This window comes from Cyprinus carpio, unplaced genomic scaffold (genome assembly GCF_018340385.1).
Source record: "Cyprinus carpio isolate SPL01 unplaced genomic scaffold, ASM1834038v1 S000006613, whole genome shotgun sequence".
In the NCBI taxonomy this organism is placed as follows: domain Eukaryota; kingdom Metazoa; phylum Chordata; class Actinopteri; order Cypriniformes; family Cyprinidae; genus Cyprinus; species Cyprinus carpio.
The window spans coordinates 56,360-71,389 of NW_024879252.1; the positions used below are offsets into that span (position 1 = coordinate 56,360).

At 36.3% G+C, this 15,030-nt stretch overlaps 1 protein-coding gene across 1 annotated transcript; it reads right to left on the minus strand.

The window, feature by feature from the left end:
* Nucleotides 1-8,682: 8,682 nt before the first annotated feature.
* On the minus strand, nt 8,683-11,337 carry LOC109105552 (WAP four-disulfide core domain protein 3-like). Its single transcript, XM_042754884.1, has 7 exons — nt 11,193-11,337; nt 10,358-10,492; nt 10,107-10,262; nt 9,621-9,758; nt 9,357-9,497; nt 9,128-9,265; nt 8,683-8,870 (listed from the first exon to the last, which is right to left on the minus strand). The coding sequence occupies exons 1-7, from the start codon at nt 11,281-11,283 to the stop codon at nt 8,827-8,829; spliced, it is 843 nt and encodes a 280-aa protein (XP_042610818.1). The 5' UTR covers nt 11,284-11,337; the 3' UTR covers nt 8,683-8,826.
* Between the last annotated feature and the right edge of the window lie 3,693 nt (nt 11,338-15,030).

Here is a 15,030-nt window from a genome sequence, read left to right on the forward strand (position 1 = left end):
GCAAGGTCTTCTAGAACCAAAAAATTATTGCAGATGGCACTTAAGTGTTAACAAAATGGATATACATAAAGATACCAATAATCTTACTTCTCAAAAGTCGCAGTATCGATCGCTATCATTTACTCAAATTATTGATGCATATAATACCAGTAATTCACAGGGTGCTGTAATGGGTTGCGTCAATCTAAATAAACTGTAGAAACCATATCTGCATATCTTGGCAGTAATAACATTATATTCAAATAACACTGGCTGACTTGTCCGTTACTCAGAATGTCCTTATAATGCAAGATCCAGAGAACTTCCCATCAGAACGGCTGAGCAACTCGATAAGCGCTGCGCTTATTCTCAGTCTATTAATCAGCGTAAGGCTCCGCAACGTGCGCAGGCTGGTGCACTACTCCATTACGGGCTGCATGCGACCAATTCTGGTACCTCTTTGTCAATGCACCGAAACATGGAGAATTCGGAAGACACACATGTGTTTGGTTGGGGGGGCAGGTTTCCTCCCCATTTGCAGCGAGGGAGTTTAGTGATGAGGTTGTGTGGTTAACAGAAAAGCCAGGAGTGTGTCCAATGACTTTGGCTGGAGTAGGAGGATCGTGTGAAGAATTGGTGTCAATGACTTTGACTGTTCCGAGAAATGAGAAGTGCTGCAGCTCTATATGTGGAGGACGTTTATGTACACCTGCATCTTAAGGTATTTGTTCTGTTGATGCTACACAGTATTTATATTTGAAATGTCCAAAGTAACTGAATTTTGGGCCCATTGCACCACTGTTATCGCATGGCTTTTTCCAAAATAGATTAATAATACTTGGAATGCAACTATCTCTAAAAGTAAAGTTTGTTGCATGCATTAGGTGAGGTTGTTTTTTTTTTTTTTTTTTTTTTTTTTTTTTTGTTTTTTTTGGTAATGTGCTTGAGTGCCTGTCAATAAGGGACTGATTCTGTGCAGTGAATGCCTGGTCTGCGTGCGTCTCAAAATACGTGTCCGTTGACCAAACTGTGTGCTGATAACTCTTCCCATGATTAATGTCCTTCCAGTGACAGAGGTCTTGCCCAACCACCTGTGGACATGCGTGCAGATAACAGTGCCAGTTTAACCATTGGCAAAGCCCTTGATTGCCCCCCCAATGTTGGGACTTAAGGTCTTGTCTTTCTTCAAATAAAATATCAGTTTAAAGGTCTGTTTGTGTGGTGGTTACTGAGAAATGAATGGGATTTTGGGTCTTTAGTAGTATTGTCGTGTGTTTGTACATGATTAACTGTCCCTCAAAAACTGGAATTGAACTTGCAGATCCCAGAATCCACTGAATTGAGACATTGACAATAACCAAAACTAAATGCGTCTTAAAATGTTTATCAGATGTTCTAGATCAAGTAGTCTTTAAAGGCTATTTTGTGGATGTATGTGCTATTTTGGGATAATACATTTTTAAAAAAAAAAAAAAAAAAAAAAAAGAGATCCTTTAAGACAAATTATCTCTAAACAATATTTATTGGAGTTGATTGATTTGATGGTTTAATTTGTAAATCTTTCAGCTGCCCTCAGTGTGGAAAGTTTCTAATCCAAGCAAGGTGTTACGTATCACATAAACTCATTCTGGAGAGAAACCGTACACATGACTAATGTGGGAAGAGTTTTAGACAAACAGAAGCTCTTAAATTACACCAGAAAACACACAGCGGTGATCATGTGTGCTTTGATTGTGGGAAGGCTTTTGCTGCCCCTGTGACCATACTGAAACTGCCTCAGAGAATCCACACTGGAGAAAAAAACGTACACGTGATCAATGTGGAAAGAGCTTTTTATATGGCTGGAAGATTTAAAATTACACCAGAAAAGACACTGCGGTGTGAAGATTCATGCATGTGCTTTAAGTGTGAGAAGACCTTTAGTTTCAGATAATCAACTTGAAGCAGCACCAAGCGCACAATTCACACTGGAGAAAAACCTTAAAACGGTGAACAAACTGCTTTAGTGTTTACACTTTGACAAGATTAAATCAGCCGGGATCATTTATTCTGCTTGTAATAAAAAATTAAGTTTGTTGACATAAAATATGTTTTTTGACGTTTTTTTTAAAAAATGACCTCAATTTAGCACCAGCAAGCTTGTTAGCTAGACCAGTTAGCATCCAGCCCTTTACAGCAGATTTAGTTCACATACAACTTACAGTTTTGACCTAAATATGATTTTCCAGTTACAAAATTAGGAATTAATTATCTACATCAGGGATAGGCAACTCCGGTCCTGGAGGGCCACTATCCTGCAGAGTTTAGCTTCAGGCCTCATAAACAAACTCACCTGCCTGTATCTATCTAGTAATCCTGAAAAACGGTGGATTGCATTGTTCAGTGTGTTTTTAATTAGGGTTGGAAGTAAAACTCTGCAGGACAGTGGCCCTCCAGGACCGTAGTTGCACTATCCCTGATCTACATTAATAACTTTTAACAGCATCAGACGCGCTCGCTCACAAGATCTCCCGGTTGTGAAATTCAGTTCACTGGAGACTCACACAAAAGGGTTCATTTGAATCAGTGAGTCGTCGACTCTAGAACAGCTGCAAATCGGATCATTCTAATTTTGTTAATGAACCGTTTGGTGTGATTTGAGATCCGATTTATAAGGTTCATTGAAAAGACTCAGTTCGTTCATGAATCAGAACACCGCTTCTGTGTGTGTGGAGCACGTTGATATATTATAAGGATTAACGATATGTTTTATGAAATGTAGTGAAGTAAAAAGTACGATCTTATGCTTTGTAATGTAGTGAAGTAAAAGTTTATTTACTTTAGTTTAAATAAAAGAACTGCTCTTTGAGACCTGTCACTTTAATCAGACTGAATAAGCTTTTTTTGCACCTCAAAAATCTTTTACTCTGCACCGGTTGTTCACTTCACTGGTTTACACTCTATCTGCCATGTGCCTTGCGCTGCTATATAAAATCATTATTTATTATATATAATATTTTTTTTTAACACCCCCATATTATAATAATAATATTATATATTAACCAAAATTTTTAGGCTCTACTGTTAGTATTATCTGTATGCATCATGTGTTGTGAATTTGACCCTTATCTTTCATTTTTCCTTTTCTTTTTCCCATATATATATATATATAGTATAATATAGATGTACTACATATCCCACAATTCCAAGTGGACTCAATACCCATGCAAGTGCACTACATTACCCCATACACCTCCTGGTCAAGGTCTATAAGTAGACCTCACTTCCTTCCTTTGTTTCTCTTCCTTTGGTGAGGTGTGGGGGTTTGAATATGGACACCCAACCATGTCCTTGAGTCCTTTCCTTAGGATTGCGTTAAGCAAGTTTGTTTGCCAATTTATTGTTTTGGATGAGTGTATGTATGTATGTATGTGTTGTTGAATATGTTTATTGATGAATTATGAGTTTGATTTCTTTTATTGTACTGTGTTTGTAGTGACTTAAGACCATCTTGTTCATCCTGTCCATCCAATAACATCTGTTCATCTCCATGCCATGGGAATTGTCTGAATAATCATCTTGAACTTAAAAATAAAAGAGCGCAAAGGACTGGTATCTGTCCCGTGTTTTAATCAGACACGCCATCAAGTTTCTAACACCTCTGATGAATTTGGATATATTAACATCTGATATCCTTTACCATGGTGACCTGAGAGTAACGCAATTTTGATTCTCTGTATGTATGTACTGTACATGTGGAAGAATTGACCAATAAAGCAGACTTGACTTAAGTAGAGTAACAAAGTAAAGCTACTAGCGTTACGGAACCACCACTGTTCTTCTTAAAGATTTAAAACCCAAGTATCAATGTTCCAAATTTCGTTTTACAATAAAACATGTACACTGATAAAAATTAACTCAGTCAGCAATGCACATTTTTTATATCATTTAATTATGCAAAATTAAAGTGGTATTTACCGTAATTTTCACACAAAAAAGAGGACACATGCACTACATAGACTGCATAAAAAAAATAAATTTATAATACAGAACAGCACAAAACATGGGCTTTAGTCCAAAAACATGCACATAAAAAAAATACATAAAAAACATTTATCACATGTCCTTATGTAACCCCCATAGACTGCATAAAAACATGGACGTAGTGTCCGTGACGTCACCCCTAGGTTTCCGATGAGCGAAGATTCAAACGAATTTCTATACCTTTTCCACCAAATGCTACAATCTGGAGCTTTGAGCGCAGACACTCATTGACAGATAAACTATGGGACCCAATAAATATGATATATGATTTGTTGCAATGTCTTGTATTTATTGTTTACCATGGTAATGCTAGCCTTTTGCATTACATATAAATATATAATTCTTCCTATACAGTTGTCAGAATCCACATCAGATCAAAATTAAGTTTATTCAACCACTTTCTTCTCTCTGAAAGTAAGATTTTCAGCTAAAATGTTGGTTTTTAAATGTTTAATGCTGATGTAGATGGTAGCTATATGGAACTGATCAGCAGTAGGGCTGCATGATAAAACAAAATGAAATCACAATTGCGATTAGGCAAATCTACTATGCACATCCTGTCAGTGAAGCACGGCTCTGTGATCAGTAGTAAAATTTGATCCAAAGGCCAGATTGGACGCTCTCAACTCGGACACTCCAAATATGCCCCGCCGAAGAAATTCAGGAACTGTAGCTGAATAAACACAAACAGAAGATTTAACTGCTTTCATTGATTCAGCATGACTAATAAACAAATGGCTATGACAATATTTGGTTTATTGAGTTTCTTCTTCTAGTATTAGAATTTTCGGGTCCCACTTTATATTAAATGTCCCTAATACCTGTGTACTTACATAGTAAATAGATGTGTACATAGTAACCACAGTGTAAGTACACATTGGTACAGTATCTACAGCTCTAATGTTTGTGTAACTACACATACATGTGCATCTCAATAAATTGAGAATGTCGTGGAAAATTTAATTTCAGTAATTAATAATAATAATAATACATTTTATTTGAAAGCACTTTTCTGAGTACTCAAAGACACTTTACATAGAAAAAAATCAAAACAACCAGTAACAACATCACATAGAAAATAAAATATAAATAAATAAATGCACTAAAGTAAAAAAAAAAAAAAACACACTGGACTAAACTAAACATTAAAAGCAATTTTTAAAAAGGTGAGTTTTGTCATGATTTGAATGTTGCAAGGTCAGTGCAGTCACGGATTTGTTTGGGGAGAGAGTTCCAGAGGGGGGGGGCAACAACAGAGAAGGCTCTGTCACCCCAGGTTCGGTGCTTGGTCCTGGGAGGTAGAGTCAGTAGGTTGGCATCAGAAGGTTTTGGATGATATACCGTACAGGATGCTATTGCAGTAGTCGATTCTGGAGGTGGTGAAAGCGTGGATGAGGGTTTCTGCAGCAGAGAAAGAGATGATGGATGGAGTTTTGGCGATGTTTTTGAGGTGAAAGAAGGCAGTTCTGGTGATTTGTTTCATGTGGTGTTCAAAGGAGCGGTTATTGTCAAAGATGACTTCCGAGGTTGCGACTGTGAAGGGATGGAGACAGGGTGAAGGGCTGTCGACAGTGAGGGAGAAACTGTGAATGGTTTTAGTGATGGGTTTAGGACAGATGATGATCATGTTTGTTTTTTCGTAGTTGAGTTGAAGGAAATTGGTGTGCATCCAGGATTTAATGTCAGTGAGGCAGTTTTTGATAGTGGAGTGGGTGGCAGAGGTGATGGATTTTAGTGGAGATGTAGAGCTGAACATCATCGGCATAGCAGTGAAAGGTTGAGACCATGGTGCGAATGATATTGCCAAGGGGAAGCAGGTATAGTTTTGTAGAGGAGAGGACCAAGCACCGAACCCTGTGGGACACCTTGGGGCAGTGGAGCAGTGGAGGAGGTGCAGTTTGTTCATATGGATGAATTGTGTGTCTGTCCTTGAGATAAGATTGGAGCCGGAGCCCAGAGGGCAAGAGGGCAGTGCCGGTGATACTGAGAGAAGAGATTCAAGGCAGGAGAGAAAGAATGGGGTGGTTGATCGTGTGTCAAAAGCTCAAATTAATTCAACTCAAATTGTGAAACTCATGTCATTAAATAAATGTAATGCACCACAGACTGAAGTAGTTTAAAGTCTTTGTTGTATTTTATTGTGATTGTGTGATTTTGGCTCACATTTAACACAAATCCAGCAATTCACAATCTCAACAGTGACCTATCTAGTTTTTGCTTCGTAAAAATCTGAGGTTAAACCACAGGTAGTCACATGGAGTAACTTTAATGATGTCTTTACCATTCTGGCTTGAATGTTTTAGTTGCGTTGCTGCCAATGGAGGGTCAGAAAAGCTCTCGGATTTCGGTTTTTTGTTATTCAAAATATTGAATGTGTTTCTTAATTAGTGTATACTTAAGTCTGTCACGGTGTAGTGTATATAATGAATAACCAACTTGGTGTTAGTATATTTTTTACTCTATCTCTGATTTTAAAGGCTAATGTTGAGACACTTCATGCAATGCTGGCCTCCTAATACGAAGACTACAGAACCACACCTTTCTCCTTTAAAATGTTCAAGAAAAAAAGGACTGTATTGGACTGTATGTGTGTGGGGTTTTTTTTCTTTCTTTTTTTTCAAGCTCATCTCAGTGGTTGTTTTTTCATGAGGTATGATTATCTTTTCAGCTTTGTATGACAGTTTCTTGCTAATTTTGTGCCTTGTTTGTATCATATACTGGCATTCACACATGAGCATCCACTAGCAGGTTGTGTACTGTTATTAATATTAAAAACTTCTTTATTAACACTGCAAGCAAAAAAATAATAATAATAATAATAATAATTTAAATGTTTCAAACGTTGTAGTATTTTTTTATCTGAATCTAAAATAAAGTTTACATTATAATAACTAGAAAATGAATGTAAAAACTTTGGAACTTAAGTTGAAACTGCAAAATGTGTAAAGTCAAATGGTCAAATGAAACTTCAATAAACAATTCAGCACTAGGCAAAATTGAATTTAGTGAGTTGAAATGGTTTGTGAAGTTGATTTAAATTAAGTTTATGGAATTTTTAAAATTAAATGAAAGGGGGGAATTTTTTATTTTTTTTTAACCGTGTATACGTTTACAGTCTGTTGCTTTGCATTAGTTTATGTTCTTATGGTTACTGATTATTCTTCTCTGTGTCTCCTTTAGTTTTTCATATTTAGAGCTTTATTCCTCCATAGAATGTTCAGTCTTGACTTAACTTGTATATGTAAGGGAATCAGGTCAGTTTACCTTAAAGTGGACAGGAGTGTGGAGTTGATACTGGTGGTAAGTTGGGAAACAATAAATGTAAAGTTGTTTTTTTTTTTTTTAAATCGATCTTGTAATAAACTTGGAGTGACATAATTTATTTCCAAAGATCTTAAAGCTTGTATTAATAGAAATCTTGCTTTTTCACACATGCATCACATTTCACAGTATGTGTTCTACGGTTTCTACTTGTCCACATTTGTCATAGTTTCCAGTTACAATATTCTAATTCAGACATTTATTTAATGAAACAATGTCCCGATGATACACATTCTTAATTAAAACGTCCTCTTTCCCATTCCCAAATTTTCTTTCTAAAACCCAGTGAGTCATAAACCTCACTGAATGTCTGTCCTAAACATAAATAACACAGTGCTTTCCAAATCTCTCACTTTGATAGAGATATTTTAATGAGGCAATCTCTGATGTTTATAGATTGAGGTCATTAACATGGTAAACTTTAATTTAGCTTTCAGAACTTTTTGAAGTTGCCGAGATGAAAAGCAATAAATGCATTAACAGGAAAGTTCACCAAAAATCTCACAGGCACAATTTTTTCAGTCTGCTTTTAGTCAAAGGGTGCAGGGTTAGCGATTATCTTTAGTCAGTAGCCTATTGCTTGCCAGTACAAAAACACCAGACATTCACAAAATACTGTATAAAAGGGGAAGGGCAATGAATACAATAAAAATCAAAACAAACAAAACTAAAATAAACAAAAGCAAAAACACATATACAAAATAACATAAATAATGTTTTATAAAATGATACATTTCAGTATTTTAAACTGCATTTAAAGAAAAGGGAGGAGTCAAAAGTATTAATTTATTCATCAGTCATTAGGACTAGATTCAAAAACAATAACCAAATCTGGAGTCTTTGGAGACATATGGACTCGCTAAATACTGAATGTTTTTCAAAACTATATTAAACCACGATTTATATAAATACTAAATTTCTAATGTTGTTTGTTGGTTTTACAACTGTAAAGACGACAATACAAAAATGGTTTCACATTTTTGGATTCATAGCCTCCTTAGAATAGTAACCTGTGAATGTAGAACAGCACGAATGAACAAGGCTAAACCTAGTACCATTGACGCATGGCAATGTTTTTCTTCCAACATTCTGGAGAATATAAGGAATGGCCATATGAAAATTTCTCTTTCAGATTGTAAATTGTTGCTCCCCCTTCTCTGTTTGTTTGAATAAATGTTATTTTGTTAATCTAATCTAAAGACAATAAAAAACTTGTTAACTTAACGTCTCTCGCATTAGGGTTAACCTGTGTTCTTTGTTTCATTTCTTGTAGCTTACACGTCATTTCAAGGATTTCCCCACTACTTTTGCTGCCAAGCTCCTGGACAAAGCATTCATAAACACTTTCACACACAGAAGTTTTGCTAAACTATAATATTTATTTGATGAATGTAGAAGACCTCAAATATGGTATAAAAAGTTTTTCCCCGATGGTTAAACTGGCATGGTTCACTGCATGCACAGGTGGTTGGGCAACACTTCTGTGTGGCAGGACACTGATCATCATGGAGTTATCACATTTGGTTTGAAATATGGACCAGGCTTCGCTGCATGGATACAGAGAGTCAGATTTAGTGGCAAACAGCACAAAACACTCAAAGCAGGAACCACAAGTCTTTTACAGAAAGTTGTATTCAAAGTTTTATTAATATTTTGAAAAAGCATATGCTTGAAATGGTGCTATGGGCCAAATTCAGGTACTTTGTGTGTGTTGGGGAACCAAGCATCAATATAAAAAAAAAAAAAAAAAAAAAAATTGTCTGTGCTTGTTGGGGAACCAAAGCATCAATATACAGTAACATACCTTTAGGTAGAGGTGTACATTCATGCCCACATTTAGTGGAGCAGCATTTCTCATCGTTCGGACAGTCAACGTCATTGACACACAACTCTTTACACAATCCTTTTCCAAGGAAACTCATTGGACACACTCCTGGCTTATCTGTTATACAAAAACACAACAGGGAAACCAGATCACTGAATGACTCCGTAATAAGGGTGAAAAAAAGCTGACCAATGTATTAATGTCATACCTTTAGGTAGAGCCGTACACTGATGTCCACATCCATTGCTGCAGCATTTCTCATCATTCGGACAGTCACCATCATGAGAACACCGCTCAGCGCAAACACCTTTTATTCTGAGAGGTGTTCTTGGACACACTCCTGGCTTTTCTGTTATACACACATGTGACAAACCTCATCACTTAACTCCTCGCTGCACTTGGAGAGAGAAAAAAAAAAAAAAAAAAAAAAAAAAAAAAAAAACCCCAGACCCACACATTGCCATATTAATACCTCTATATGGAGCCATACACTGATGTCCACATCCATTGCTGCAGCATTTCTGGTTGTTTGGACAGCTACTGTCACCAGAACACATCTCAGCACACACTCCTGCTCCAACGGGTTTTGGACACGATCCTGGCTTTTCTGCTACACAAACACATGATAGAGAAACCAGATCACTGAATGCCTCAACTGCATATGAAAAAGGTAAAAGCTAATTTAATTCACACTATTATAACAATATAAATACCTTTATATGGAGGCATACACTGATGTCCACATCCAGTGCTGCAGCATTTCTGATTGTTTGGACATCTGATTGTCACCAGAACACATCTCAAGACAAGGTCTTGGTCCAACGGGTTCTGGACACAATCCTGGCTTTTCTGCTACACAAACACATGATAGAGAAACCCAGATCACTGAATGCCTCACTGCATATGAAAAAGGTAAAAGCTAATTTAATATTCACACGATCATAAACAATACAAATACCTTTATATGGAGGCATACACTGATGTCCACATCCATTGCTGCAGCATTTCTGATCATTCAGACAGTCACTGTCATGGGAACACATCTCAGCACACACTCCTACCACCGTTTTTTTAACGTTGTTTCTAGGACACACTCCTGGCTTTGCTGATCCAGCTAACATACAAAACATGACAGAAAAACCATATTGACTGGAGAAAAAAAAAAAAAAGCACAGTAAGCAAGCTGACCCACATACTCATAAAACATACTTTTATATGGAGCCATACACTGATGTCCACATCCATTGCTGCAGCATTTCTGATTGTTTGGACAGTTACTGTCACCAGAACACTTCTCAACACACAGTCCTGCTCCAACGGGTTTTGGACACGATCCGGGGTTTTCTGTTATAGAAACATGATAGAGAAACCAGATCACTGAATGCCTCGTGTGTATCAAACTTAAGTGTAGAACATACAAATGTATCTGTATCAAACCAAAGCAGTTTAAAAAAAAAAAAAAAAAAAAAAAAAAAAAAATCCACCATTTATCCCTAAACTGTTTCAAAGACAAGGAGCGACATTACAACACAGAACCTACCTCACAACTGGTGGTGTATAGTAATGCCAACATAAAACATGGACATCAGCCCATTTTAATATGATATATACACAAAATAAATACTTCAACCATGACCACCCACACTTTAAGCATATTAATGCTTCATTAAAGGCTCGCAAGTCATTATTAGCCCTAGAATATAAATTGCAAGCAAACAAAATATTTGGAAAAAAAATAAAGGGGTTCAGAAGTGATGGCATACATAACCTGGCAGCCAAATGAATTGATTAATTTACTGTAAAAACATAAGTACATAATTTTGAAGCTATATAACAACATTAATGCATCTTGGTCATCGTTTTCCTTGTAATGGAAGAAATATAAACATAACTTAATCTTAATGGCTTTTTTAAACTACAACACAAATGTTAACTTTCACTGCTAGTGTACATTAATACATTCTGATATGTGCCTAAAGTCAATTTTTATAAGATCTCATTTACATACTTCTTCGCACTGTGTGATGAAATTAAAAGATCTCACTTGTGGCTGTTCCTTCAGCGTCTCTTGAAGCACAGAACACAGAGAAACAAAATAAAGCAGAAATCAAGGAGCAGCACACTCGAGCTGTCATCCTCGCAACCTGCGATCTCACGATAAACTCTGCTGGAACATGCGCTGATTTAGTGGGTCAGAATGCTTTAAAGGAACTTTTTGAAAATGCGTTTTTAAGGATACAAAGAGGCCTGGCGTAACTCTGATTAAACTCACCTGAAGGAGCGTGATCTTGAAGACCCTGATTAGGTTCAGGTGTGTTTGATTAGGGATGGAGACAATTGAGACACAGCAAAACCACTTATCGCCATCTAAGAAGTAGTGGGAGGCTGCAGACCTGGAGCAGGCAGATACAGCCCAGAAAGTTTTATGCTCCTGTTGTTCCTGATGCGTCCAGTAGGGGGAGGCTGTACAGTCTGAGCTATCAGAACAGAAGCGACACGAATAAAAGGTAATCGCTTAAGTTATTATTGTTCAGCAATCGTGTAGCGTTGAAATATTTATAGTTAAATGATTAGCAGAGTCGATGTCAATTAATTTTAATATGTTAATAGATAGGTCTATACTTATTGGCGGTCAGGTTGTAGCAACATTTGCATGTAACGTTATTCGGTTTTCTTTGTTTAAAGATCTTAGACTTTTGTGTATGTGCGCACTAGTTGTTTTGATTGTTTCTCTTGCAGATTGGAAATGCCTACATGAAACTCGTCTATAAATCGTTTTCCTATGGCATATAACGTCTACAGTATGCCTTCTACACTCCATTCAATTTCCCTTAGCTGAGCTTGTCTATTTTCTTCATCAAAAGGTTGCTATAAAGTTGTTGTGCTTTATTTGCTGGTCATTGAATTCTACCAATAAGATAACATTTCAATTTCTGTTAGCTTGACATTCCTGCAGTCAGAGAGCGGTGGTGTCTAGGTCTTATTGAGCAGTTTTTGAGATAGAGAGGTATGTGTACTAGTTTCTGAAATCGTTTGTTTTATTCTTGAAGTCCCTTCTTTGCAAGTGGAAATAACTGACCAAACTGAGGCAACACAGCGCAGATGAAAAATGCAATGAATCATCAACATAGTCATAAGGCATCAATCAATCAATCAATCATGCCTTGTCATCGTTTCATAATCAACCTCAGTAAAATTCCCACATGGCAATATTCACATTTCTATTCTTGATAACCTACAGGTGCATCTCAATAAATTAGAATGTCGTGGAAAAGTTCATTTGTTTCAGTTATTCAACTTAAATTGTGAAACTTGTGAATTAAATAAATTCAGTGCACACAGACTGAAGTAGTTCAAGTCTTTGGTTCTTTTAATTGTGATGATTTTGGCTAACATTTAACAAAAACCCACCAATTCACTATCTCAACAAATTAGAATGTGGTGGCATGCCAATCAGCTAAGTTGAGGCAGTAATTAAAGCAAAAGGAGCCCCTGCCAAGTATTGAGTACATGTACAGTAAATTAACATACTTTCCAGAAGGCCAACAGTTCACTAAAAATGTTTTTTTTTTTTTTGTTGTTTTGTTTTTTAATATTGGTCTTATGAAGTATTTTAATTTGTTGAGATTGGTGAATTGGTGGGTTTTTGTTAAATGTAAGCCAAAATAACCACAATTAAAAAAACCAAAGACTTAAATTCAATGCACACAAACAGAAGTAGTTTATCTGAAACACAGGTTTCACAATTTGAGTTGAATTACTGAATAAATGACCTTTTCCACGACATTCTAAGTTTATTGAGATGCACCTGTACATTCAAACAATTTAAATGAAAAAAACAAAAAAAAAACTTTTGAATCTTGCCTGGGTTATTGTCACTAACTAGAGTTGTTGTATTGGGGGGTCAGCGAATTAAAATGTTTTCTTTCTTTTGAAAAGTGAGGCAGTGGCCAAAAGAATTCAAAGTGGCATTATACTTTTTCCAAGCATTCCTCCGATTCAGCATCTGTACCAGTAAACACTAAAGATCAGGAGCAGGCGGATGCAATCCACTCTCACTCACACTGACTTCAGTTCACAGTGACCAGATCAAGCTCAACACCGATCTACCATATCCACATTCATTCAAATGTCAAATAGTTTATCCATTTCTCTGGTAGTTCATTATCTGTGCCCTGGCCTTTGTGGAAAATCTGTCCATCCTAAAGTCTTGGGAGACATTGCTGCGAGGACCTGTCATTTCAATAAGATACTGTAAGGATCCTATAAATGAAAACATGTCAAACATGACTTCCTGCCATTATTCACAACCGTTCCTTTCTACAACTAGTCCTACTTTGTTGTTGGTTTTATTTTTTAATAAGTGTGCGGGTAGCATTTTGACAGGAGGACCCGAGCAAAAAAGAGACTCATCAACAGGAGGCATTCTAGTTCATGTTTTTAATAATGGTCATTTTCAAAAACATTAATTCAGTTGTCTCCTGAAAACAATGTATAACAACAGTGAATAGAAAATTAAATAACATTTTGAAATAACACTATAATAGGCTAAAAAAAAAGAAAACAAGCACTCATCGTTTAAAAAAAATGGTTTTAAAATAAAAGTGAATAGGTCTCTAAACGGGGCCCATTCTACAGGAATCAAAAGCAACATGGCACTTTAAAAAATGACATTGCAGAAAATATGTTTCATGTTTAGTCACTAGGGGGCGCTCCAGGAGCGAGATCAGCGTCCAATCAAGGTCAAAAAACGTGTCTGAATCTATGGTCTGAGTGCAGTGCGGTAAAAATACTAAATGTAGTTTCATATTATTTGAAACCATAATAAAACAATAAGATTATCAATAATAAAATAAAAAACTGTACAACAGTGTTGTCCCCCTCAGAAATGTAGGCTATCAGTAGGCCTATATCATAATAATTCTATTCAACAAAAAAAGAAGAGTGCAGAATATAATGACTATGTGATGAATTTAATAAAATTAGGGAATAAATACACAATCCAAACTTTAAAATCTCAATAAATGCACAATAAAACAATATTAATGGTCAATTTGAGTCTGCTGAGATAAATGTCTACAGGATGTGGTCAAAGGAGCTCAAAGTGACAAAATAAAAAACTAAATAAATAAAAATTCATGCAGTGAAAAACCCAAACCAATGTGCAAACTTGAGTCAAGTCAGTTCTTCAGTGGATTCCATTCAAGTTTGGAATGATTATTTAAAATATGAAATGAGAAGCAAAATGAAGAAGCGGGAAAGACACACAATAACAAGAGAAGTGTGAATCATTTTCCAGAGGTCTGATGTTTAGTGAAGCGCTGTCATGGATCTAAAGGTAGGCCTATAAACAGTAAGCCTAAATAAAAGTGTTATTTTTTTCTCTTGTAAGAAACGTCTTGTTTCCACTGTTTGCTTTTGTGGCTCTTGCTGAGTCACAGTGAAAGCTGCTGTGGTCTGACTTTAATTCAGACCAGTTTAATGGCAGAATGACCCAAATGAATGTGGTTTCTGTTGGGTGGGCAAACGTCTTGCTACTGTTTACAATTGCATGTGTGCGGCTGACTGATGGGTAAATGGGCAAAGGCATTATTCCTTTAAGTCAGATTTCCACTCACAAATTCCACTCACACTGTATAAAATAGCAACTCCATCAACTCCAGATTCTCACCCTTGGAACAGCTCTTATTTGTCTACATCTTATAACGTATAACGAACGTATACAAATGTGTCTTTATATTGAAATACCCATGTCATATCCATGGAAACAAGCGATAAACTGAGGTTACTGTCTTTGTGATGTTATTAAGAGCTAAGGAATTAAAACCGGGATGCGAAACTGAGCCACAACATCAGTATTTAGGTAGTTGCGCGTTCACGTG

Coding starts and splice junctions, on each gene's coding strand:
- LOC109105552 (XM_042754884.1), bottom strand. CDS start 11,283: ATGACAGCTCGAGTGTGCTGCTCCTTGATTTCTGCTTTATTTTGTTTC. Junction 10,493..11,192: donor CGCTGAAGGAACAGCCACAA/GTGAGATCTTTT, acceptor TTTCTATAACAG/AAAACCCCGGATCGTGTCCA. Junction 9,759..10,106: donor GTGTATGCCTCCATATAAAG/GTATTTGTATTG, acceptor GTGTTTGTGTAG/CAGAAAAGCCAGGATCGTGT.